This window comes from Ciona robusta, chromosome 1 (genome assembly GCF_009617815.1).
Source record: "Ciona robusta chromosome 1, ASM961781v2".
Classification (NCBI taxonomy): Eukaryota; Metazoa; Chordata; class Ascidiacea; order Phlebobranchia; family Cionidae; genus Ciona; species Ciona robusta.
The window spans coordinates 10686282-10713270 of NC_143235.1; the positions used below are offsets into that span (position 1 = coordinate 10686282).

General features: G+C 37.5%; 5 protein-coding genes across 5 annotated transcripts; 2 read left to right on the top strand and 3 right to left on the bottom strand.

Annotated features, from left to right (window-relative positions):
* The first annotated feature begins 123 nt into the window (after positions 1-123).
* On the top strand, positions 124-6814 carry LOC149743058 (cilia- and flagella-associated protein 52-like). Its single transcript, XM_089880012.1, has 12 exons — positions 124-490; positions 894-1035; positions 1383-1574; positions 1936-2130; positions 2479-2613; positions 2842-3026; positions 3399-3603; positions 4153-4320; positions 4941-5030; positions 5409-5552; positions 5894-6055; positions 6431-6814. Exons 1-12 carry the CDS (start codon positions 399-401, stop codon positions 6575-6577), a joined length of 1857 nt encoding a protein of 618 aa, XP_089736138.1. The 5' UTR covers positions 124-398; the 3' UTR covers positions 6578-6814.
* LOC149743059 (uncharacterized) lies at positions 4874-15144 on the bottom strand. The gene is made up of 9 exons (XM_089880137.1): positions 14987-15144; positions 11951-12182; positions 11578-11677; positions 10542-10717; positions 9661-9768; positions 8679-8928; positions 8202-8254; positions 7800-7965; positions 4874-7614 (listed from the first exon to the last, which is right to left on the bottom strand). The coding sequence occupies exons 2-9, from the start codon at positions 12096-12098 to the stop codon at positions 7101-7103; spliced, it is 1515 nt and encodes a 504-aa protein (XP_089736263.1). The 5' UTR covers positions 12099-12182; positions 14987-15144; the 3' UTR covers positions 4874-7100.
* On the top strand, positions 13160-17226 carry LOC149743060 (ankyrin repeat domain-containing protein 66-like). The gene is made up of 5 exons (XM_089880557.1): positions 13160-13863; positions 15510-15627; positions 15961-16071; positions 16296-16435; positions 16644-17226. The coding sequence occupies exons 1-5, from the start codon at positions 13704-13706 to the stop codon at positions 16862-16864; spliced, it is 750 nt and encodes a 249-aa protein (XP_089736683.1). The 5' UTR covers positions 13160-13703; the 3' UTR covers positions 16865-17226.
* LOC149743061 (uncharacterized) lies at positions 17026-20326 on the bottom strand. Its single transcript, XM_089880772.1, has 7 exons — positions 19805-20326; positions 19469-19614; positions 18723-19416; positions 18348-18447; positions 18060-18286; positions 17656-17797; positions 17026-17437 (listed from the first exon to the last, which is right to left on the bottom strand). Exons 1-7 carry the CDS (start codon positions 20082-20084, stop codon positions 17227-17229), a joined length of 1800 nt encoding a protein of 599 aa, XP_089736898.1. The 5' UTR covers positions 20085-20326; the 3' UTR covers positions 17026-17226.
* Positions 20327-20459: 133 nt separating this feature from the next.
* Positions 20460-26086, bottom strand: LOC149743062 (uncharacterized). The gene is made up of 6 exons (XM_089879656.1): positions 24894-26086; positions 24651-24766; positions 24244-24374; positions 23774-23952; positions 21391-23502; positions 20460-21081 (listed from the first exon to the last, which is right to left on the bottom strand). The coding sequence occupies exons 1-6, from the start codon at positions 24967-24969 to the stop codon at positions 20669-20671; spliced, it is 3027 nt and encodes a 1008-aa protein (XP_089735782.1). The 5' UTR covers positions 24970-26086; the 3' UTR covers positions 20460-20668.
* Between the last annotated feature and the right edge of the window lie 903 nt (positions 26087-26989).

Genomic DNA, 26989 nt, shown 5'->3' on the forward strand with positions numbered 1-26989 from the left:
CAACTCAAGGAAAATGCACATCATACATTTATAGAGAGTAGTTCTAAACCAAACATTATCCCAGTCCAACCTTTAGGTATATCTACGACCCAACGTGCCTAGTCAAGAATAATAGAAATCGTATTATGTTTTCTACTCTCCCTTTAAGAGTTGTCTCCATAGCAACAAGTCAAACTCGCTTTCGCAGCTTAAACTGTTGACTGGCGATGTAACGTTTGGTATGCTGGACATGTTTATTAGTTTATTTTCTTTTTAATTCTGTTTGCAGACAATACATACAAAGATACAAAGTGAAGAAACTAGTTTTAACATTGGTCGCAAGTTAAATTAAATATTATTATTATTGACTTAGTTTATTTTAGAAGGGCTTTTGCTTGTTGGTCTAGTTAAACCTAAACATGCCTTGTGACGATCTCAACCACCTGGAGTTGGTGTCAACAATTGGATTTAATGGCAACGTCAACAGGGGTCTTATTATACATCCAGACAGGTTTATGGCAATTTAATATTTTTTAGATTTAGGCCAACTTTTGTTCATTAGCACCAAGTCATTGAACAAATTATCTTATGCAGGGTTAGCTTGAAAAAACGATGTTTACAAACATATAAACAGCTTGTTAAGACACTTTATTTAATCCATGATAGTTGAATGAACATTTAATATTTTAAATTTTGTGAAATTGCGCAACAAAATAACATTTTTTATTCATTGTAATTATATCAACATAATGTGGACTGAACAAAAACAGGCAATATATATATTATTGGTAGTGAAATTTGATATTGGACAAAATTTAAGTTAAACCGAAAGGTTGTTTTCTTTATGTAGCCAGCACATACTGCCAAGTGCTAATCATAATACACCTCATCCTAACCCAGTTTAATATTTCAAGGGAACACATGATCTACCCTCTTGGAAGCACGGTCATTATAAGAAACTTAACCACAAACCGCCAGGAGTTTTTGACTGGGCACAAAAACAATGTTTCCTGCCTCACAGTCTCAAAAAGTGGGAAATATCTCGCTTCAGGACAGGTGCAAAAATGTTTTAGTCATAAATTTGTATGCAATAAAAAAAATGTTTTTAGTTATAAATTTGCATATCATGGTTGTAATTCTTAAATGATAATTAAATGGCTCGTTTTTATTTCCTTTTTTATTGTATAGCTATAGCCTATTCAGGTTGTTGGGAACATATAGTGACCAATTCCAAGCCTATTACCACTTGCTTTTAAGATGTGTAAAATTGATTGTGTTTATGAATTCATTTGTGTACTTTTTCTAACTAGTGTGTTCTATTTTAATAATTCTATCATAAGAACACATTAACACAACTATAATTTATACGAAAAGAGGAATTAAACTTAATAAAAATGTTACAGGTAACTCACATGGGCTTTAAAGCAGACATCATAGTGTGGGATTATGAAAAAAGAAGTCTTCTTTATCGTCTTACACTTCATAAAGTAAAGGTGGAAGCTTTGGCTTTCTCTCCTAATGAACTTTATCTCGTTTCACTTGGTGGACAAGATGATGGATCTGTTGTTGTGTGGAACATGAAGACTGCAGCTGCTGTAAGTGATCAAGAGTGTCAAATATATATATTGGTAAAAATAAATGGAGACTATTCATAATTTTTATTTTATGAAACGCAGCTTTAAAATAATATTATTTGGCTATGTCTGTCTTTGGGCAAGTCACAATGTCAATTGCTTCAAGCCAGTGGTTTCTAATGGGTTAAAAAATTGTCATTCATACATAAAAAAGAAAAAAATCCCAAAAAAGAATTATATGCCTAAATTTTAAGATTTCAATTTTATACAATCATGGTAAGCGGACACAAGGTATATGAAACAGATCACCTAAGTTACAACAACACGATACCACGAATAGGGTTTCTTATTTATAAATTTAAATTATAATTTTTAACACAAGGTTTGTGGCTCACCTGCTGCTGTGCAGTCTGCGGGAACGACATTCACAGTCAACTACGCAAACAACAGCGATGATATTTTTGTTACCGCTGGTGAAGGAACCTTAAGAGTGTGGGAACTTGATCTTCAAAACCGTAAGATTCGACCACTAGAGTGCAACATGGGGCAGCTAAAGAGGATTGTTAAATGTGTGGAGGTAAAATTCTGCAACAGCGTATACTGTTTTTGTTGTATATATGTGTTGACTTTAGAATAACGTATTAAAACTGTTCTAGCTATATTCATGATACTGAATCAATATGAATGTAATAAAAAACAAGAAATTTGAGGTTAAACATAGTTATGTTGTCACCTTCATTTTAATAAGAAAATACTTCTTAATAAAAATATTAACAAAATTGTCAATAAATTACTATAATAATATATGATGGCCTACATTTTAAAAACTATTGCAGTCACTCATGCTGTTTATTTTTGACCAAAACAAACGCACAACAGTTGCAAAAAAACAAATATTTTTAATAATAAGATCCCTGTGTTTCAGGTTGATGAGAATGACCATTATTTCTACTGTGGAACAACCAGTGGTGACATCTTGAAGATGAACATGAAAACAAAACTTGTGGCAAACTATGGACCAGCCAAAGGAAAATTCAGTCGAGGCATTGCTGATATCAAAGTACATATATTTGCCCCAATTTATTTATTTCACTTGTTTTTATGAAAATTGCTTAAATGCACTAATGTTTTGCTTGATTATATAACATTTTAATAAACATTTAAAATTATATATTTTAGTAATTTACAACTACATATTCCAAATTCTTTAAAACATAAAATTGCGGGTTTTGAACAACATTAAATTATGTGGTAAACATTGCCTCTATAACAATTGAACTATTTTAAGATCTTGAAGACTGGTGACTTATTGGTTGGAGCTGGGGATGGAACGGTTGCTTTGGTGAAAGGAAACAGCGACAAGTATGGTCTTGTTAAACCTGCAATGAAAGTTCAGGGAGCAGTGACATCCATCGCTTTGAGAGGAGAAGGTCACCAGTTCTTTGTCGGAACAAACAAGTCACAAATATTCAGGTTCTTTGCACACCAAGCTTATATTAACTGAATAAGAGCTTCACCAATTTAGTTTTCAAAACTGCATCAAAAACTTTCTATAACTTAGGCAACAGATAATTGGTTGAAAAAAAGCTTCACAAGTTTTAATCCAAATTAAAAAGTCCAAAATTTCGGCAACAGATTATAATCTTCTTGTATATCTCACTTATGGTGCAACATCAAAACTTATAATCTTCTGTGTATTATTTACCCTCACTCCACAAAGTATAATCTGTTTGCCTCTCCTGCTTTTCTTACAACAATCAAATCCAAAACCAGAAACTTTCAAAATTCACATTCCCTGCTAATACAACCAACATAACAACTTCTGAAACATTCAAACATATACAGATTCAACTTCACTGACTCAGCCATGACACCCATCGTCTCAGCTCACTACGAACCAGTCGCTGATGTTGCTTTCCCTGTTGGATGTTCCGAGCTCTTTGCAACTTGTTCTGGCGATGACATACGAGTATGGCACACTCTAACATCCAGGGAACTACTGAGAATCACCGTGCCAAATATGATTTGTCATGCTATTGAATTCATGCAGGTATTTAGTTCTTCCTTACTGTGTATGTGTTGCTGAATTAAGACCAAACACTGCATTACTTTTCTCACACATTGCTAAAGTACTATAAATTAACGTCTATAGGAGTCATATACTTTGTTATAATGTTAAAAACTAAATGTTTGTATTACAACAATGCTGGCACTCCGAAAAAATGCGGGAACTGGCCCAAAATGAAATAAAATTAGTTATACTTTTAGAGTTTATAATCCTAGTGATTAGTTCGTTAGTTTATATTGGCTGGACAAAAATACTTCATTAAACAATGTTTAATATTATTTTTAAGTCACCATAATTCTATACAGACAATTCAATCATACTTATTCTTAATTTTAACTTAAATAATTGTGAGGTTTCTTATACCTAAATTATCGTTTGGTAAAGGGCAAACTTCAATGGATCTGGGGGTATGGCAGAAAGTTGGTTACAATAAATCCTTTATTTATTTTTATTTATATTTGCAAAAAGCACTCTTGAAATTATATGCCTTGCAGCAAATGAAACAGAGTGAAAATAAATTATTCATTTCAGGATGGTCATTCGCTTATATCTGCATGGGAAGACGGAAAAATACGAGCTTTCCTTCCAGAGTCCGGAAAACTTCATTATACCATTGATAACGCACATAATTCCGGGGTAACAGCTATTGCTACAACTGAAGATTGCAAAAAAATTATCTCGGGTGGTGGAGAAGGCCAGGTAGGAGCTACTGACATACTAGCAGCGTAAAGCCTGTAAACTTTGAGCTAGAGGCAGGGCGCTGGCCACTAATAACTTCGCCATAGCACCACACTCTGACACTGTTATAATAAAACTCCTTGTATGGCTTTGTATGGAAAAAACTTTGTGGGTTATAATACAGGTTTTTTATGTGCACCTGATACTGCATATCATAAATCCATATGACAATATCCCTTATGTAGTTGATTCATTGCTTTATCCCAATGGTTAATAGTGAGTTTTCCAAACTATCACTGGCACTAAAAAAGCAATCAGCCACATAGTTACATATGTGAAAAATTGCACAAGCAAAATAGTGAAAATAATGCGTTGTGTTTGCTTAGTGTTGCTCTACTATGTCAAGATAAATAATTGCCACTCATTAAACAAAATGTGTTGTGTATAAATGAATGTACGTATGAAAACTTGCACAAAACTTACTTTATCCTCGCATTTCGGGGAAACAACAGTCAGTATAACATGGGTGTTAATACACCTCGTGTGAGCTTACAGCTTACAATGTATCATGATGTATGTTGCATTGTTCAGTTTAATAGTATGACTAATTTTATCAAAGAGTAAGTTTACATGTTTACCAGGTAAGAGTGTGGGATATATCAGAACGAACAAATATTCCGCGCTTGAAAGAAGCAATGAAGGAACACAAGTCTGCTATAACATGCATCAAGGTATATTGAAAGATCAATTATTAAGAAATACTATATAGTAGGGTGGGGGAAGATGGGGCACTTTTTGCACATATTGTCTAAACACCACGATCGTGTTTTTTCTTTACTACCAAATAGAACGAGAAAATAAAGTGAAAAGGTGGCCAATCTTCTTCCACTTTACTGTAACGTATTAGTTTTAAATACTGTACAATACTTAGGGGCATAAATACGAAAAACTAAATATTTAACTGTCCTAAAAATAAAATGGTAAAAGTTACAGGTAAATTAAAAACAAACAACAAAACAGTTCAAAAAATCTAACTTTTCTACAATTTCAAGTAGTTTTTTCATTTACCTTGGGCTTCTGATCCTATTTAATATTTGTTTTTAAAACAGGTTCGTCCCAATGGGGGGGAATGTGTGACTGCATCTGATGATGGTACTTGCATTATCTGGGATCTGTGTAGGTTTGTACGCAAACAAATGGTCATGTCCAATACACTGTTCAGATGTGTGTGCTACCACCCGATGGGTATACAGGTAAACAATATTTGTTAGGAACTATTTGTAAATGGATAAGAGTTAGTGTATAACCGCTTGTTTTTATATATAGTAGGTTGTAGTAAGATAGAGCATGTTTTCATTCTCTTTTCTTATTATATTTTAATGGTAAACAAAGAATATTTACAATTATATAACCATAGCACCGTGACTCTAAGTAAGCGCATGAGGAAACATGTGATTTCTGTGCAAACGGTATTCCATCTTTTCATAGAGAACTATACATGGAATTTAAGAAGAATTGTGTTTTTAATAGGACTGTGAATGATCTTATTAAAACGTCCTTAAAATTAACAATAAAATTGTTTTGAAAATTGTAGATCATCACGTCAGGCACGGATCGTAAGGTCGCTTACTGGGAGACTTTTGATGGAAGTCAGATCCGAGAGGTTGAAGGATCAAAGACAGGATCCATTAACGGGATGGACATCTCTCCGGATGGAACGGCTGTCATCACTGGAGGAGATGATAAACTTATCAAGGTAATCTTGGGAGCAAGTTTTTACTTTTAGAGGAGTGTCTTCGTTTATGATAGTTTTTAGGTAGCTGCCATGTTACTTATGGTCCCATATACACACTACACTCTTAAAATGAACCTCTCTTGGTTAGGAATGGCCATTAAATTGAAGCAATTGTTTTTGTCCAAACTTCGTGTAGATCAGTGACGATTAGAATATGGTTTGTTCATCTATTCAGTGAAAGTGAAGTTACCATCTTTGCAAGACACCTGTGTCAAAGCGATGTGAAGTTAAATCACATATGAAACTGAAAACCCCATGATATTGCTTTGAAACCATGCCATAACTCAACATAATACCAATAGCATAGTTTCCCCATTTAACATCGGCTATCTACAGCTTTGGGATTACAATGAAGGAGCTGTTCATTGGGTGGGAGAAGGTCACAGTGGAAACGTGACCCGTGTCAAGATGTGTCCTAACCGCGCTTATATCGTCAGTGTGAGTCAAGACGGAGCCATCCTCATTTGGCGTTACCCACAGTGATGACGCCACGATCTTTTACGTCATCAGCATTGTCGGACTCGTTATTTTTGTTACAGTCTTATCCATATAAATATATATAGTATCTCAACATTTTTAAGTGAGTTTGTGTGTTTTATTCGATCACATGTTTTCCGTGAAGCACAGTCGTCGTTTCTTCTTGTGTTTTGCGGCCTGGTTGCTTTCCCGCTGTTGCCTGTCTGATCAGCTTACACTGTAATAAATCGATGTATCTTCGTATTGCTTCAATAGTGAGATGCAAGGCATACATTTCTAAATCAGTTGTTTAGTAGAGGGCCTAGATGCATACCCTGTTAATGCTGTAGTGGAGAGCTACCTTTTATAAGGGAAGACGGAATTCCTATATTTGCACGGAGGCACTTCTTAGTTGCGACTACAGGTTGAAGTAAATGTGCATAAGCCCACCTCACCAACCTTTAAAGGAATCTACAACACATTTGAAACAAAAGGTAGAACCTAATTAATTCCAATGGCGCCTGGATTGTATAGCACAAACATTCACTGCTTAAGCTCTGTTTTTTGGACGGTCCATGTTACTTTTGCTTGTGTTACGTGGACGCCTTTCATCCTTCGGTCTGCTTCGTTTATTTGACTTTTCGCTCTTTCGTTTGATTGGAGAGCGGTCTCTCTTCCGACTCCTGGTCTTTCGGCGGTCCCGGGTTTCCCTGTCTGTTTTGCTCTTACTGGGAGATTTTACCCTCGCAGCTCGTGAGCGTCTTTCACCAGCACTATGGCGACGATGCGCCTTACGAGGTTCTGGGTCTTCCGAACTTTGGTTGTGTTTGCCAGAGGGTTGCGAAGTGTGGGTTTCGTCGCTTTTAACCACGGTAACAGGTGGGTGTATATCTTCATTTACAACCAGCACCGGTTGTGCAAAATGTGACTTGGTGAAAGCGGCGTTGTCATGACTACCATCAGTACTACCCTGGTTTGTAGTTTCAATTCGTGGCTTTTCAATTTGAATGTAGTTCAATGCTTGATGCTGTCGATGCTGCTGAGTCGGTGGGTTTTGTTTTTTCCTGTTTAAAAAAAACGTATCTATGTCACAAGCGGCAAATGTGTTTAACAGTGTTAAAAATACTTTATCTGACCGAATAGTTCAAATCAACGTAATTTCCACAATTCAATCACCAGTCCAATGGTTACACACACTTATAATACAAACGTTTTTCTTTAATCCACGTTAACTGGACGACGCAATAACCTTTTCGAAATGGCTCTGTACATTATTCCAACAACCAGAACTAGAACAAGTAGCAACCCGACAACAATCCCTGCAACAGCCCCACCACCCAAACTCTGCTTTGGTTCTCGCTTGGGCTTCGTCCTAGGCACTGTATTAGTTGGAGGTCTTGGTCGCATGAGGTTATCTGTATATATAATATAGTACTGTTGGGTAATATGGGACATCTTTAGCACATACTATACAAATATCCAGATCTTGTTTTAAACAATTAACAATGAAGTCGTGAGGATACGGTTTATAACTCTTTGAATTTTCTTTTGTTTACTACCAAATTGGTCGAGAAAATAGACTGTCCCATCTTCTCCCACCCTACTATGTAAAGTTACGGACTTAATAACAGTTTTATAACAAAGCTCATACTTCTGGTAGGGGGTCGTATAGTCGCTCTTCTGCGGTTAACATATCGATCCGGCCTAAAAGAAAATGGTTTAAATTAGGAGGTTTGCCCGTTCTTGGATTCGCCTATAATTAAGAATGAGTTGGTGTATATGAGCACACAAAGTGTTTGAATGCTAAGCAACAATATTATATACTTTATTATGTTATAACACATCGTTTAAATTCCCAGGAAACAAGTACGAAAACATTCTGCGTTATATTACCAGGTAACGGAGTAAAGGGGGACACTTTATAAATTTCTTTTTACAGCCCCGTATTTGATGATACACAATAAAAATATGACAGCATCATTTGACTGTATTCTTAACACTGTGTAAAACGTAGACCAAAAAACGCTCAAAAATACGGTGTTAAAATATGGAAGAATATACGGTTAAGTGTCCCACTGTCCGCTTCCTACTATACAATAATAAAGTACAAAACAACTGTAATACCTACCTCGCTGTAACAATTACTGTGGTAGGAACGTTTCTGTTGTTTTGCTCATTAATTCGGTTGTTCCTCGCTTCGTTGTCATCCTGGGCAGTATTGCGTCGACTGTTGATTAAGTCGATAGCTGCGTTGTTGTTGTTGTCAATCTCGTTCGAATTTCGCGTTGGAATCATAGCGACAGTGGTCGTAGTGGCAGGGATAGTAACACCATTTGCTGCTATTCTATACGTTGCCCATAACCCAGCACTGTCGCGCACTGGGAAAGAAATATGTTTTCAAACTAAGTGTAATTTAGAATTTCTGGATATCAGGGTTGATGAAGTTGTTTCTATTTACTTTAACTCCAGTGAACGTAGTTTCTGCTTGTCATTTTTGTTCTGGCGGTTTTTAGTCGTTGTTTGTTTTCCATCTGCATTAATCGACTCGCAGATTACAGTGTGTATGCACATACAGCATTATGGTTTTATAGTAGCCCTTTTTCCCATTGCTGTTTTTATTGGGGCCGTGTTTAAAATATTATGTTTTGAGACCGGGCTATGTTTACTTGCAGTACTCGTGTGCCGCGTTATATTTATTTACTTGTATTTATATTACCGGTATTGTAATTATAAGCAAACAACGTAAGATTACACAGACTACGTGGATTGCTGGTTAAAAGATAATATTTAATTACGATGTGGCATATAGAAAATGTAACAACGTTGCAAAACGAATAGAACTGCGGACTATATACACTACTGTGGGGTAAGATGGGATAACGTTACATAATATTCCACATTTCTATTTTTGATTTTATGAACTAACAACGCTCTTTTAAAGTCGTTAATGTTTTTAGTTTACATTCAAATGGGATTAAAAAGGAAAATAAAGCATGTACCATCTTCCCCCAACTTACTATAAGAACTACACATACTATATATAAATTAGATACACACACACACACATATATATATTTATATATAGGCCAAACTTTAATTATAAAACTTACTCCTTAGGGATGGGGGCTGCAAGCTTGTTGAATAACGGATACGAAATCCTTTGTAATATTCCTGAATACCAACTGCATCGGACTCGAGGGTGACTTTAAGTCTCCGTCCTGTTCAAAAATTAAAGTTATTGAATGTGTAAATATTTAAGGGAAAGTGGACACAGTTATTGTTTAAGTATCACGGGGATTCCGTTTCACCGAGATCGGAAGAAAAAAATGAGGTCGGTTTGATCGTTAACCATAAACGTTAAATATTGCGCCTGCTGTAAATCAACAGCAGAATTTGGTGAAAAGTACTGTTAATTTAAACTAGCCTACCCTAAGATTACGTCTATACGAACAATCAAGCTGGATGAAACACATGACCATACTACAAGGAATGTATAACGATATATAGCAATGCTGTACTTAAACTATGTGGGGGCGATAAAGATTGGCCTTGATCCAGCAATTTTCCTGGAATTATCTGACACAAGAGTGCGAATTTATACTCTCGTTGCTTATTAGCTTTCCCCGCGAACTCTTTTTGTGCCAAATAATTAGCAGTTATAGTATCCCAACTTTGCTATTACAAAAATGTGCCTTGTTGGGTAATTTTTTCTTAAAATATTATTATATTAATAATAACTTCATTTGTCTGTTCGATTACGGTATAGCGAAGATTTAGAAATATTTTAAACGAAAAGAGAAAATATAGCGACCATACAACCGCTGTTAAAACACGCTTACAATTAAAAACATATTTACATTTAATTAAAATAAAATGGGCGTAGTCGCTACACCTAGCAGACAAACGAGCCATTTATGTTTAATTATCCAAAAGAAACGAAAATGTACGTAAAGACACGACTTTAAGAATAAAATAACGACAACTATATAACCTGCCGATGTTGTCCGTGGGGGTGACGTGTTGCCACAATATGGGCCATCTTGTATTCCAGTGAATGGATCAGATATCGTAAGGTGCTGCACGAAACATCTATCTTGATCGTGCGTCCCCAACAAGTAGAAAGACAAAAACTCCAATTTTACTCGGTAGCCAAGAGGAGCCTGAACGCTAAACAAAAATAGGATAAACTACTTGTATATTATATCTAAATTATATAAGGATGGGGGACATGAGACAGCGTTTCACTCTATTTTCTTGTCCCATTTGGTAGTGAACAAAAAACATTTAAAGAGTTATAGAATCGTATCCTCGCGCCTCCTACATATAACGTTGTTAAGTGTTTAAAACACGATCAGGATATTTGGATATTATGTGCTAGAAGAGTCCCATCTTTCCCCACCCTACTGCCAGTACTGCTGTGAGATAGATGTAATAGCACCTTAAAAGCTATTCATAATTTTGTGACTGTTCTATGTTTACAACCAAATGGGACCAGAAAGTTGAATGAAACTCATTTACCAAACCCTACTATTGCAAGTAGGTGTATTGTGTCACCGCACATTACAATGCACTAAAGGACACCACAGTTTTATAACCCTTAAGAGTTGCCCCGACCCACTCAAAGATTGACAGATACTGACTGTAAAATCAGGTCGTGGCCCTTTAATGGTCTGTCGTGGATTTAACTGTCATTTATATACAACAAAAAAACTTTCGAGAAAAATATATATAGTAGGGTGGGAAAGACGGAACACCTTTAGCACATATTTTTCAAATATCCTGATCGTGTTTTAAACAATGAACAGCGCTCTATGGCAGTCGTGGGAATACGGTTTTATAATTCTTTCAATGTTCTTTGTATATTACCAAATGGGACGGAAAATAGAATGAAATAGTGGCCCATCTTCCCCTACCCTACTCCAAAACAGAAAATTTGGTCTATAACAAAAAAGCAGCTACTTATAAACCAAACTGAAATCCAGTAAAATGGGTTTCCACATAGATTTTCTAAATTACTTTGCACTTACATCCACGAGCATTGAGTTTGCTCGGCAAATTTCCTTGGGAAATTCGGGCTGGAAAACCGTTTATACCTTGGTGCTGCGGTAAACACAGTGGTTCTACAACCTACGTATATATGAATTATGTTAATTCTTCAGCAAAATGAAACGGTCTGCTACAGTTGATGTACATTTTTTTTAAATATTGCAACAGCTATGGATTTTACATCTTCAGAAAAAGCATGCTAAATCATTGAGCTTCAATGTAAAAGAAATAATTACTCATAAAACATAATTTCTTTGTTGTACCATTATGTAAAAACTGTCTTATAAATTTCTGAAGCAGAACATAAATTCAAATCGCCGCCTAAATAAATCTATTAAATCCAAATCGACTTACTTGATGCTTCTGAATTACGCAGTCCAGTAACATAGTTTGGCCGCCATTGATAAACCATTAAGTTTACTAAGAACAGAAATCTAACAATACGCAACATGATTTTTGTCCCAACACAGGTGACTGTACGTATCTTATCTGACGTGACCATTTGACCAAAACATTAACTGGCTTCCACCAATCGACGAGCAATGACGACGTTCTGTGCCTCGGGCGGTAGTATATACTCGAAAATCTGGTGGTTATAAATTAGGTTATAAGCCATTATTTTCGGTTGTGTTTGAGTGGCGTCCACGGTGAATTTAAACTTGAGATTGATAGTTTGATAAAACACCTTAAAAATCGCAATTATAAAACAACAAGCTGAAATTCCGACCAGAGTATAGGACAGGAGAATTGTGGTACAATATTAAATTTATCATAATCGCTTTTTTCGGGGCGGGTGACCAAAATGATAACGTTTCACTTTCTTTTAGAGTAATTTAATACGTTACGAGATACGAAAATACCACAATGAAACATAGTAGAGTCGAGTCAATTTTCTAAGCCAATAAATGAATTACAGTCCTTTTTGGAATACTGCTGGGTGGTGCTATCTTGTTGATACTCTTAGACTGCATTGCTGGGTAAAATTAAAAATATCTACGTTTTTTGGCAAAGTGCGATTACGGCGTGCTGTTGAGTATTAAAATCGATGGTAAACAAACGAACCATTTTTTAATGGCTGAACAAAAGGGTAATAGTATAGTAGGGTGGGGGAAGACTGAACACCTTTAGCACATAACATCCAAATTAACAACGGTCTATGGGAGTCGTGAGGATACGGATTTATAATTTTTTGAATGTTCTTTGTTTACTACCAAATGGGACAAAAACACAGAATAAAAAAGTGTCCCATTTTCCCCACCCTACTATATAAGATGCTCATTTCGGGCGATGAGCAAAAATGAACTTTATTCAAAATTATTAGCAATTTCCTGTTGTTCCAAATTTAAATGCATTTTTAGGATATAATATTTATCGATTTCTATTCCAATTCTTCATGCAATAATAAATTGATTTTCATATCGTACAGTATAGTTTCGTGATATTTACGTGCATTCCTAATAATCAATTCACTTATTAATCTCCCCACTCCACTATAATTCATAGTCTCACAAAAAAATATATTTTGATCTGGGCCCGGTGTTGTGTTTAGGTGTCTTGCCTTATCCTAACATGCATGATATACAACATTCTACGTTCGTCTTCTACAAAGCATCAAAAAGCCAAGACTTCCACATCAACATTATTCGCTACCGCAGTTTCAACTTCGAGAAGCGAAAAGTCAACAGCACTCTCAAGCCTTGTGACGTAACAATAGACAACTCGAGCTCTATCGCTCGCAACAACAATGGCAGGCAGCTTATTAAAATTCCCAATTCATTTCAGCCTTGTTACGTTCTGTATTGTCGCAATATGGGCTTTTATTTATTTAGCACTTGATTTCAGTATTAGCTTATTCGTAAAGAAAAGCATACAGTACATAGAAACGTAGCGAAAGCACTGTGTAACTAAAACCGTAAGCAAGCAGACAAGGGCTATAAAAAACATTAAGCAATGTGATTGTGGTCTATATAGAATGTAAAAAACATCACTTAAATATAACATCATGAACTTGAGTTATAGCTAAGCTAGTAATAAACTATGTTAGAGGAATGGACAGCAGTTGTAAGTTTGGAAATGTAGCTTGAAATTTGAGTTAACCAGTTGAATTATGACGCAAGAATTACGTTTGTCTGAACTGCACGAAGTATGTGCGGTTGGTGATTCGGATTTACTTGAGGAAATGCTAAGGTCCGGAAAATACGAACATGTTGACTACAAAGACCCGGATTGGGGTGAAAGGGCGCCTTTGCATTGGTGCTGCATGAAAGGTGGGAACTTATTGGTACATTTATAAACTGGAATACAGTACTGTGGGGTAAGACGGGATACCGTTAGCACCTAAATCTCATATTTCCTGGTCGTGTTTGAACAGCTAAAAACGCTAATTTAGAGTCGCGTGACTAGCGTTATACAATTCTATAATTATTCTTTATTCGTAAATGGGGCGAGAAATACAATGAAAAATAAATCGATCATTTTAATCAATTCTACCATACTGAAATATACAGACATTACATGCAAGAAACACCTTGCGTGCAGACATTAAAAGTGCAATGACAAATCGTTGCAAGCCTTTTCAAATGTTCAAAGAAACGTGATATGACATACAGAGGTCATACAAAACTTCAACAAACGTACAAAACAATACTTGTTACCAACGCGGAATATTTGTAAGAATTTTTAACGTCAGAAAGCAACACTAGTGTACTCCTTAAAACACGCAACGTATGAAATAACATAATATGCTTATACATACTTCATAGGCGTATCAGGCAACACCGTTGAGTCTTTTTTTAAATTTTTGCGGCGAGGCTTTCGAATTGCGTTACCAAAACACAACCAAACACACTTTCGTTGGTAAAGTTATTAAAAGTCCTAAGGCGGCTACTGAAGCCACAAAGTATCGTGTTGTAGTTTTATATACTATCAAGGGGAGAGCATTATATAATTTGCAATTATCCATCTCGTATACCATCGCGTTTAGCCCTCATTTTAGAAGGTGGTTGAAGATAGATATTTGCGTAATGTTATCATTATCATATCATATTTTATGCTGTGTTGCTGATGAGAGAATATATGTATAGTAATGTGGGGTAACAAGGAACATCTTTAGCACACAATATCCAAATATCCTGATCATGTTTTAATTTAAACAATTGACAACGGAGTCGTGGGCATACTGTTTTATAGTTCCTTGAATCTTTGTTTGTTACCAAATTGCTGGACGAGAAAAAAGAATGAAAAGGTGTCCCATATTCCCCCCCCCCCCCTTTACTATATATCATGATGCTGAACCAGGTATAATGAAAGAAACACACATTATAAACACACGATACACAATCTACACAGATAACCATTTTTGTAAAACATACATTACAAACTATAACTTACCCTTAGCTTTAAAGTACTGATATCCGAAGCATATATGTTTAGTCAAACTATAAATATACTTTGTCAATAAAATAAGTGTACACTTGTACGTTTAAAAGTTCATATATCATTAAACAAACTATCACCAACCTCACCGCCACACTACTGTACTGCAACACCCAACAGCAAAGGAAGCGTGCTAATTAATAGCAGACAGCGTGAAGTTTGCTGTAATCATGATCGGCGCTCTAAACGGCGCATAAGTTGTAAGGCGCACGCAGTCAGTGACGTCAGCCTACAACATCCACAAAGTTGCTTAAACACTCAATTAGTGGCGAGTTCGAACATCTATTTTGTTATGCTGCTTTAGGACCTCGAAAAATGTTTTTTCTGGCATAGTTGCGACACATTTTTAAGCAGTTTGCCTCACTGGTTATTGAAATTAAAATAGTCCCGAAAGAGAACCTAACCTCGGATATTACATTTTCTTACAGTTATACTTATATAACTGAATACCACAACGTGATAACTTTATTTGTTTCAGGAAAAGCTGACATGGTGCGCCACCTTCTGGATAAAGGAGCACATCCGGGAGTTCGATCTTCGTGTGGATGGACCCCTGCTCACTATGCAGCTGAAACAGGAAGAACTCACGTACTTAAGTGATTTGGGAAGCTGATATTTCAAATACAAAAACCTAATTAATGCAAACTCTATAATATAGTAGGGTGGGGTAATATGAGACATGTTTTTTTTTGTATGAGACATGGTTTTTACTACAGAGTTATATAACCGCAGTCCGCGACTCTAAAAGGGCGTTGCAAATTGTTTAAAACCCCATCGGGAAATATGGGATACCTATAGGAAAACATATGGGATACCTATAGGAAATATGGGATACCACCTTACCCCGCAGTACAAACTTGACACTTGCTCACAGCGATAAAGAATGGTGCCGTGAGCTTTTACGAATAATATTTTTTAATGCATTTTAGAACACTGCACACAAATAACGCACCTATGGATAGAAGAGACTTATTTGGAGACACGCCGCGTAGGATTGCTGAAATATACGGCCACGTTGATGCTGCGGACTTCTTGAGCCTGTAAGGTTTAATTTTAAACAAGTTATGTGGGCTGTGCCCCGCTTGAGACTTAAAAGAATGAATCTAACATATTTACCGATATAAATAGTCGTTATATGAGATACTATACGTTCAAGCAATTACCCAAGGACACATACGCCAACTACAGTAGTGACAACAGCTCTAACCTTTACTAAACTAAAGAATATGGATAAATGCAATTAAGACTTTAAGTTTTTTTGCAGTGCAGAGGCGGAGTACCGAGCTAAAAGAAGAAAAGCAGAGCTGTGCGGTGAAGCGGAACCTTATGACGACGAAGATGTAAACTGGTGTTACCGTAATAACATCACACCAGAAATCTTTATTACAGAAGATGAACTTGCAGGTACTTTATATACAGTTAGGTGTTAGCTACGATTGTTATGGGGAAAAAGTAAACCACAGTTTGTAATGATCAGATGGCAGTTTTAAACAAAACGCAGTCAAGGAAAAAGGACCGATAAAAATACAGATAGCAAGTAGTTAGATCAAACTGACCACCATTGAAGAGGCTTCGTATAGCTTTATATATAACGTTCTAAGTTTTCTTTCAGAGATCACTAGTACCGCGACTTCGGCAAGCCTTTCTACAAGTATGACATCGTCGATATTAAAAGGACGAACGAAACAACGACGTCAGGGAAAAACTGGCCAACCATCTTCGAGACGTAACACTCCGGTGCAAGGGGACGCTAAAGAGTCACGCAGTGGGACGCCTAAACGGGGACACCGTAGAGGCTCGAAATCAAGAAAAGCAAAGTCTCCCAAAAGCTAATTCAAAAACGTAGAAAAGATCAATTGGTTCACTGCAAAAGTAACAGCAAATTTGACTAATAAACCCGCTCTAAGATTGTCGAAGACGAGTTCAAGATATTGAACGACTTTTTGAAAAATTGTTACAATTTTGGTGAAATATTGATGGCAGAAGCCTCCACGCGGTGTAACAAGTTCTATTTATTTGTTGTCAGTGACATGCCGTCACACAATTGCGTTTATATTTTACAAACATTACGTTACTGTTCGCGGGCAGGTGCTAATAAAAGAGGAACAAGAGACAAAGGTTTATGAATGCGATACCCATCTATAGAACCAACATAAGAACGACTTCTCAGTTTAATAATCTGGAACAAAAAATAACTATCTCGCATCTTTCAAAAATTGCAGATAGTTTTTAAAAGTTGACATGGCATGGGCGATGGTCTGTAAACCGAATCCGTGTGAAAGGGTCTCGAAGTTGTACAGTTCAGTAGTTGTGACGTCATCAACAATACGCTCTCGCTTGATGTCGCTGTCTAGAATAACGTGGCTCGATGACGTCATCAAATGAGTGAACTCATCGACCATACGACTAATTGGGAAAAATATATGATATCTAATGCTGCAACAGCATTAAAATAAATCGGTTAATTCCTGCTATGAAACTGCAAATTAAGAATACTAAAATTAGAATAATGAGATTGGAAACTCGTTCAAAGGGACTTATATACATTTTAAAGCTTCTTCCTATGCCATTATTCATGGTCAATAAAATTACTCCAAACAGTATTTTAACATTTTGATATTTACATTGCTTTCTCGATGGATTGACCGTCCAGTGATTGATTTACATCCGCACGTTGGCGTGCTGCAGCGCATAAAGCAAGTGATCGACACGGAAAATTGCAGTAACAAAGTTTTCCAAAATCCTCGGACAATTGCTTGGCTTCACCTTTGTAAGCAAGTTTTCAATTTCAGCGATAGTTTAAGTCCCATATCTTTGTACGAATATTGTGCTAGGTAAACTAAATTACAAATTTTAATGAATGTACGAACTAAAACGATTATCTGAAATAAAGTTTTGTTTACATTTTACTGGGTAAAATTTTGTCTCTATATTACCCTGCGTGTTTTTGGATTAAATTTAAGGCTTCAATATTCTAAATGTAAACCAAGGTTATAGTATTAATACATACACAAGATATTTAACTCACTTTCAGTAAGTGATGTAAAAAGGGTGCACTGCGCCGTCTTGCGGCGACCTTGGGGCAATCGAACTCCAATCTCACCAAGTCTTTCTCGCAGATATTGACTGCCGTTCCGCGACTTTGCTTTTCGAAGGATTGGTCCAAGTAGAGAAATATTTAAACTCTCAGGTGTTAACACTCTGCGCAGTATTTCGCCTACCAGCACTTGATGCTTCTTACCCTGGTTCGGCATTCTTGAAGAAACAACAATAATAACACACCAAGACAACGTTATTTTCGCAAAGAGTGACGTACCCAAGTCTGCCAGGAACTAAACAGAAAACATCATTTGGAGAAACGTTTTGAGGCAGTAGTTGACCGACCAGCTGGTTTGGCATGCGGCTTCTTACATTACCTGAGAAAATACGCGATTTCTTAAACAAATACAAACCCTTTGTTGTATGCATACATTGCTTTTCATTTTTATAAAAACAAGTTGGTGAACCTAAGCATATGCAGTGTGGGACGACTGCTGTGGTTACAATTGGAAAAGGGGGTTATTGGATCAACTGAGGTAATGAAGTATTGCCATCAGAATCAATACAGACACATACCAAATATAATGCAGACTTATAGAAGCTAATTGCATGCTGATTTTGAAGCATGGAAAAACATACACTGTTCACTTACTTCGTGCTTCGATTGGAAAAAATGTTTTCTCCTCAAATGTTTTTACTTGCTTTGGCCTCATTAGTGGAAATCGGTTTGCTGCAAAATACGGAGGGCGAGGATTTGGTGAGACTGGTGTTGGTGGGCATGGTATTGGGCGGGGAAACTGGTTCGGCTCCATAGTTGGAACAACGTGGTAGTATTGCTGTCGGTATATGGGTGGGTCGGTTAAAGCATTCCGGAAAGGAGCAGTGCTCATGTATGGCTTCGGTAGATCATTTTCCTGAGCGTAGTAGCTGTAACATGCATTTCGTGGTTGGTTTGAAACGAAGTTTGAATTTCGGTTTGGCGTTTGCATGACGAAGACCTGTGACTGCCAACTATTGCTAGATAACCCTCGGCCCCATGACGTCACTTCCGTCCACGAATTTGACGTTACCATTGGTTGTTGCTGCTCTGCTTGATGCCACTGTGGGTTCGTCATCCGCACTTGGCTTGGTGGGTTGGGAGATGGACTTGGCGTACACATTGCATGGTGAGGATCCCATTGGTTGAAAGTACTTGTTTGGCTAAATGTCCTGTTCGGTGAAGTCAAAGAAAACGTCGCCGTATCTTTAATAGGATGTTGCGATACCACGTCGTTAAATGGTTTGCTTAGTTTTCTACACTTAGCTGGCACTTGCTCTCTTTCCCCATCGTGCGGTCTCTTTTGAACCTACAAAATTCGAAACCATTACGTAATAGTCACTGTTACAATTAAATAAAACTCCACATTCCATGTTTTGGCTCGACTGCTGCCCATTATCCCGTGTCCACCAATCACCGCGCAAGTTCTTTGAGGTGCACGGTGACGTCACAACTAGAGGTGACGTCGACGTAATTGGATTTTCCTCCAAATTAACTCTTTGAACATCTTTGAAAAATGCTTTTAATTAGTTTTTTACAGAACCCCGAGTTTTTTTTTATTGAATTTTATATTGTGTATGGTATATAAAGTGGATGTTTTAGAATTTAGATGGTACATACTAAAATAAAAAGGTTGATACAGTTCACGCCCAATATAAAGTTATATACTTAATCTGATATTAAAATCCATATTTTACCTTGTGACGTATTAGTGATTTGAGTGACATCATTTTCAAGGTTAACAGGTTCAGCTACTCCCGGATCAGAACCATTTGATGGTATAACGTCACTGTTTTGCGTAAGAATATTTGACGCAACGTAAACATCGGAAGTGACGTCACCAGGTTGGGTTGAAAAGTTCGAGTTCGTTTTCACCTGTTCGATCGTATTTGTCGCTGGCGAATGCAAGGTAGTGTAGTTCTTCTCTTCTGCAGGTGGTTTGTCAAAACAGCTTGCTAAGTTATTGTTTTTATCCATTGTTCTAACCGCATAAAAAGCTTTCTATTAGTGAAGCAATTAAACAGCTATGTATATCTTGCATGGAAAACATTTTAATACTTATCTACGCCTATTTATTAAATATATTCTCTACATTCATAGCATCATTGAAACTCTAGCCCGTTGGCATAAAAGCCACTGCAAATCTAAATGGTATCAAGGCACACTGCTATGAGCAGCCCTGTACAGTTGATTACTCTCATGCTAAAACGCCTCGAACGCCTCGCTTCTGCTCCTTATCAGCGCGATTAAAGGCGATCGCACAAAAGCTTAAAGGGAGCAGGGGAAAAATTCTAAAAATAGAAATAGATTTACAAGTTTTCTTATTTACAATCCTTATCAGGAAACGTTAAACACGATTTTCATGTTTTAATATGTGCAAATGACTTTTTTTATATAGAACAGGGTATAAATGATAGATAAGTATAAAATACCGAACGTGTATTAGATAGGTAATATTTGTATCCAGCTTTGACACACAGCAAGCCTGTTCAGAAATAATGCTGTACAAAAACACTTTACCCTTGTATGTGTTTGGTGATTATTACGGTTTAGTTTATTATTCATTTTACAACATTCTGTTCTAGAGACATCGGTAGTTCAGTGTGGCGCTCCTCCACACACGGGTAGTTAAGATGAGGATCTTCTTCCTCCTCGTCTTCATCATAATCTGAATCAATACCGTAATCAACATCCGATTCCTCCTCTATCGGATCTTCTTTCAAGTCGGTATGCTCTCTGCTGGGGACAGAACCCACGACCGCTGAGTTGGTGATGACGTCATCAGAAATGACGTCACTTGAGACAGCAATGTCGGAGCTGTTGTCTCCCTCCTCGACGATTGCGGAGCTGAAAAAAGAAGATGTGGAAATCTTCTTTGATGCGGATTGCTTGTAGACCTTGCTGCTTGACGTAGACTCGCACTGGCTGCTGGAAGTAGATTTAGTGGAGATGCGGGATCGTAAAGAAGACCAACCTGGAACAAAGAGGGGTTAATACAAAAAAGTTTATTTATACTGTTTACACACATAAATTGTAGTGCACTTTAAAATATAACGTCACGTTTTGAATATATATAGCCTCCTGTGGGGAAGATGGGATACCTTTTAATTAGCAAAATCTCATATTTCCTATTTTTGTTTTGAACAACTAATAACGTTATTCTAAAGTCCCAGGGGTATTGTGATATAATTCTAAATACTCTTTGTTTACTACTATAATCGAGAAAAGGTAACAAAACACATTCCATCTTACCCAACCTTAAAATAGTTATTCTTGTTTTTACCTTTTGACCAAAGGCTCCTCATGATACGTGAGTACAAGAGTGGGTTGAGAGCTGAATTAATCGGCATAAGTCCGATAGCTGTAATGGCGTATGCTGTGTCTGGGATGCGATGTCCGCTAACACTGATGAAGCCCATTACGCAAATAGGGATCCAGCAAGCACAGTCCGTTGCTACCAGAAGAGCGATGCGACGTTGCATTTCGGCCGTGCTGTTTTTCGAGATACGACGGCCTTTTCGATTTACTTGGTGGCTTGATCGTCGTGCGGATAACGAATACTTGGCTGTTCGGTCGGGAGTTTCCTCTCGTCTTGTTATAATGGACGCTCTGCGACCCCACGGAGCCACTGAAGTGCTGGAAAGTCTTCTTTTTATTTCGGGATGGCCGGCAGTTGGTTTTGAGTCATTTTCAACGTCAGGTGCCTGGGGTTTACTGTGAGGGATCTTATGATCACTTTTCGACTTGTAGTAAATAATTAAATAGGCGACAGCAATGTAGATCACCGAGATGAAGTTGACTGTAAGAAGTGACACCGCGTGACCCCAGAACAAATCATCTTTTGAAACATAAAGCTTTGGCATGCAGACACTGTCCTCGCTGTAGTATCCGAAAAACTGCCACTCGCTGTGATTGGGTGCAACTCGCTTCAAAAAATCGACCATCATCGCCCAAGTCATTTGTCCAGCTGGGGGGTCCGGCTGCCCAACGACCAAACTTTCATTAAGAATGTAAGCGATGCCTCTCATCAATGTATCTCCATCCGTGCGGTTGATAACTGGAGGCTTGAACTGCGGGAAAGGAACCCAAGCTTGGGAAATGAATACTTCTTCAGTGGAAGGCAGGATAGGAGCTATGGCTAGTATCATAGCGCACGACCATGTCAAGAGACACACCGTAAAAAGGTAGCGGAACTTTAGATGGTAACTGGCAAATGGTTTGAGGACAGTATACAGGCGTAGTGATGTTAGAGAGACAAGCGTAAATACTGAAGTCTGTGAAGATACGACCAAGATAGTTCCGAGTATGTTGCATGTCGCCCCTGTCCTCCATTCACGATCAATTGACCAGTAGGGACTTTGATTTGTTTTTCCTTCATATAAAAACGACATCACCCCCAACCACAAGAGGTATATTCCCATTATTAAATCAGCGGTGGCTAAGTTAAGAACAAGGACCGAGTTCCAGGTTTTTACCAGCCTTCTCTGCCCGCCCATGCCACCGCCTGCACGGAATCTCCTACTGCTGCCTGCCAACCCATTGACTGTAATTCCAGATAAAGTTCTCACCATTCCGTCACCAATTGCTTCTTTCACTGAGTGTTGGGTATGTTTTTGCATGATCGCCGAAGCAGTCGCTACTCTGTTTATCTTCACCAACTCAATGACTGTGTTCCAAGCCACCACCATGTTCCCGACCAACGCTGTAATCGCCATTACCCAAACTAGAACCTGCAGCGTCCAGTTATCAATCAAATTATAGCGAGACGACAGCGAATGGTGAACGGTCGTCGGTTCCCATTCGTCACTACTGTCGGTACAGTCAGCTACTCCGTCCATTTTTCGCAGCTTGTCGATGTAAAGCGGCTCTCTGTTTTCGCAGTAAAACTTCCCGGGGCAGGATAGTTCGTCTTCCAGGCCTGGGCATTCTGGCGTACCATCGCAAACCTTTTCAAGCTGCACCACGTTCACATCATCGGGTATAGTATCGTTCGGTCCATATAGTAAACTCACGTTCCCATGTAGACGGTATTGCTCTAGCGATGGTGGAGAACCAGGGTTCCTATTTTCTCGCAGGTAGCTGAAAACAGCACTGGCGTTGAGGTTCATTATACGCGGGGTATCAGCCACAGCAACCCCGGGGAAAATATCTATCAACCCCGATCTGGTTTGCGGGGCAATCCTCTGCCAAGAATCACGATGCCGACTGTGTGGTTGTGTATGTACTCCATGTTCCCGCGGTGTGTTACATGGTCTTGGGAACTTGCTGATACATTCGATCATCTCACAGCGAATCCTGGATTGGGCTAATGTCGTTAAGTACTGGTTAGTAATTCGAGAATTGGTTGCGTTTCGCTTTTTGTTGGCTGGCGTGACCTGATACCGCTGCATTAATTCTGAAAACAAATTTAATTCTTAAGTTAAAGCAAAAATTCGTTTATGGCTATAACGCTGAAAGCTTTTCATTAACGTTAACAACATGTATACTTATAAAAGGCAGCGCACGAACGATTATAAATGCTCTGTCATAAAAAAAACGAAAAATAGCAGCTGTTTAAATATTTTCAAAAAACAGGATTTAACCTTTATAAACTATATGAGCAACGGCATAATTAGTTTAAGTTGTTTAAAATAAATTTCTGCTGCACTAATACAATCTCTATATACCTGTTCCACAATAGTTTTCGTCCTCCCCGCCCGCACAATCTACAACACCGTCGCATATTTTCGTCTTGACAACACATCCACACGGCTGCCCGACAGCAATAGTTGGCGAGCACATAAATTCTCCGGGTCGGCAGTAAGCACACGCTTTTTGCTGTATAAGGCACTCAGGGATACACATTCTGTAGTATAGGAAAATACATGTTTAGAATACTTTATGTTCCGTGTACTTTTAGGATGTATATTACTATTGGGCAGGATGGGGTATACTTTAGCTTTAGCCCATAATATCGTATATGCTGTCGGATCTTGTTTTGAACATTTAACAAGGGTATTAAAGTCACAGAGCTATACGGTTATAACTCTGTAAATATTCTTTGTTAACTACTAAATGGGACGAGAAAAAGAGAAAGATTTTTACCCCCACCCTACAAAATGTTACCACACGATACAATTTTAACGAAACATTTTACCTATGGACAAGTTCAACGGCTGAATCTTCTTTCAAAAGGTCAACTCCAATCTGCAATCGAGCCAGAGCATTCTGAAGTCTAGAATCGTAACGAATACGTTTTTCAGGACACAGCAGTTCGTCCGATAGATCCTGAGATTAAAAGTATAGAATTAAAAGGCCACATATATTTGAAACATTGACTGCAGGCATGTAGTGTGCGCTGTGTGGGCCATGAGCTATTAAAACATATGTTATATGCCTATATAATGGACGCGTACGGCACTAAAATGGCCAAGACAGTAACAGGTAAGAAAAAAAACAGAAGGAAAATACGTATTGGCAGAATACTAGGACTGTTATTTATATAATTAGCGTGACTTATATACAGGTATAATGATAGACTTTAAACAAGTTAACTTAACATACGCGGCAATCAAATTTCCCGTCACAAATTTCTTCTCTTGGGATGATTAAGTTGCAGTTAAGACATCTGAAGCAAGTTGCTTTTATACCGCCGTCTAAGCATGATGGCCTATTTCCCCCTGCAGAAATTAATTTATATTTAGGTTATAAGCTGGGTGCGTGAAAGCTTATTCAAAAGTAAGCAAAAATATGTTTTTTTTTCAGTGTTTATGCATAAATTACGAATACGGGTTGTTTGCTTTGTACCTGATACAACGATAGCAGCATCCGAGTATTGAGTTGACAACAGAAGAACATTGTACAACACGAATAAAACTTTCATTTCCTTAACAGTTTCAGATATTCTATTTCATCTAACCTATAGCAACAGAACCTAAATGAATTTGTTTGTGTTAGAACATTTTAACCAATAAAAAATGATGTCAAAAATAAAAATAAATCTGCAAAAGTTAAACTAGACAGAATATATTGAACAATTGCTTTCTAAATCGCTGTGCCTACGAAATTTGAGTGTTGAGACGGTATTCTTTGCAAGGTATTCTTAAGAACTTTATTTAATTAAACGGAAATATGGGTTGGCGAATTACAGATTTTAAGTCACCAAGTTCCGACCACTTTAATACAGCATGATCTTCGAGGTGTTACATTACTAGGCTAACCCGCAATTATTTAGCGAGGTTAAGAATATAAAGGTCATAAGCGCAATAATTACGTGTTTTGCGAACTGGTTTAAAAGAGAGTTTCGCCACAGAGATAGCGGTACACTTCTGTGTAATCTATTGAACAACAGCCTGAGCTGCACTGAAGAATGTTAAGGGCATTTGCAACCAATAGCTAAATTTAAATACAGCGATAAATGTCTCTGAACCGCAACTTGGCTGCAACCGAACTCTCGCATTAAGGGGAACATCTCCGGTATCTCTATCTTCGGGGCAGTTTTTGCTGCAGGGAGCTAATGTTTCATGCAAGGTGGTTTGCAAGTTTTTACATCTTTGCGTGAAATAGATGAGTGCTAGGTAAAATAGCTAATCTTTTCACGATTATTTTATACCGTGTATAGGCAATAACTTTTCAAAACTCAAACGCCCGAGTTTTCGACACAGAATACCAAAAACAAAAGGCAATAGCCTATCCTACTTCAACATCGGAAAATATTTCTTTTTGAATCGATTTACAATTTCAAACGAAACGTCATTTTCTTACTACAAAAAATCTTCACTTTCTTGACGCTCAATTAATAACAGCAGGTTTACACGCGTTTACCAAGCCCCAGGCATGGTTAAAGGCAATGAAACATCAATTTGTAGCGATAAAATTTCCTGACATCGAGGAAAACAATACAGTAACAATAGTAAACAATCTCATTTTAGTACACTACAAGGCATATCTATACAACCCCTTAGTATACAGACCAGCCACCTTATTCTGGCGTACCAGTTTCTTTTACAGCAAGGTATTCATCACCTCGGGTCATTTGATAAACCGTCTATACCTGCTGGGAGGCAGTCAACAAGGTTCTTAATTCTTATCATAACTTATGAGACACCGTTACAAAGGCGGTTTTAAATTGTTGACTGCTTTCCTGCCTTGACCTTGTTTCGATTTTATAATTTAATCACAAGTGATATATAAATCGCCTAAAAATTTCAACAGGGCACTGTCTGAAAATCACGTGCATGTTCGCACGTATTCTTCATATACCTCATGACGTGATGCGTTCTCGATAAAACTAATCCCTATAACTACAAAAAATGCGCTATACCTGTTTTATTGGGCTTTGGCCTTTCTTTTAAAAAAAAAATATAGTAAGTTGGGGTAGTATAGGACAAATTTTCGTTATCTTCTATATATCGTCTCTTTTGTGATCAAAGAATATTTACAGAATGATATAACATATCCTTGCGACTCCAAAAAGAGTCATCTTACCCCACACTACTATAGGCTACCTAAAATGCAACTGCGGTTGCTACGAAAGATAGATTTTACTCTACAAAAAATGAAATCAACCAACTATTTTTAGTAACAAAACTGCTTCTTTTTTAAAAATCCTACCTTAACTACTCTTACTTCTACTTCGTGCGAAGTGAATTAAACAGACAAACATTTCTGACCTTGGCTTACAATGTCACGGTCAATTTCTTCGTAAATCGTGGCATATTTTGAATGCTTACTTATCGCTGTACCGAGAAGTGTTTGCTAAACAGTGAAAAAACAAACACGGAAACCAAGTTCTTGTTCTTCGAGTTAGAACAATATAACACGGACACAACGGCGACACTTCGGCTGTTTTTCAAAATAAAAAGGAAATCACTGAAAAGAGAAACTGCTGTATATAATGTTTT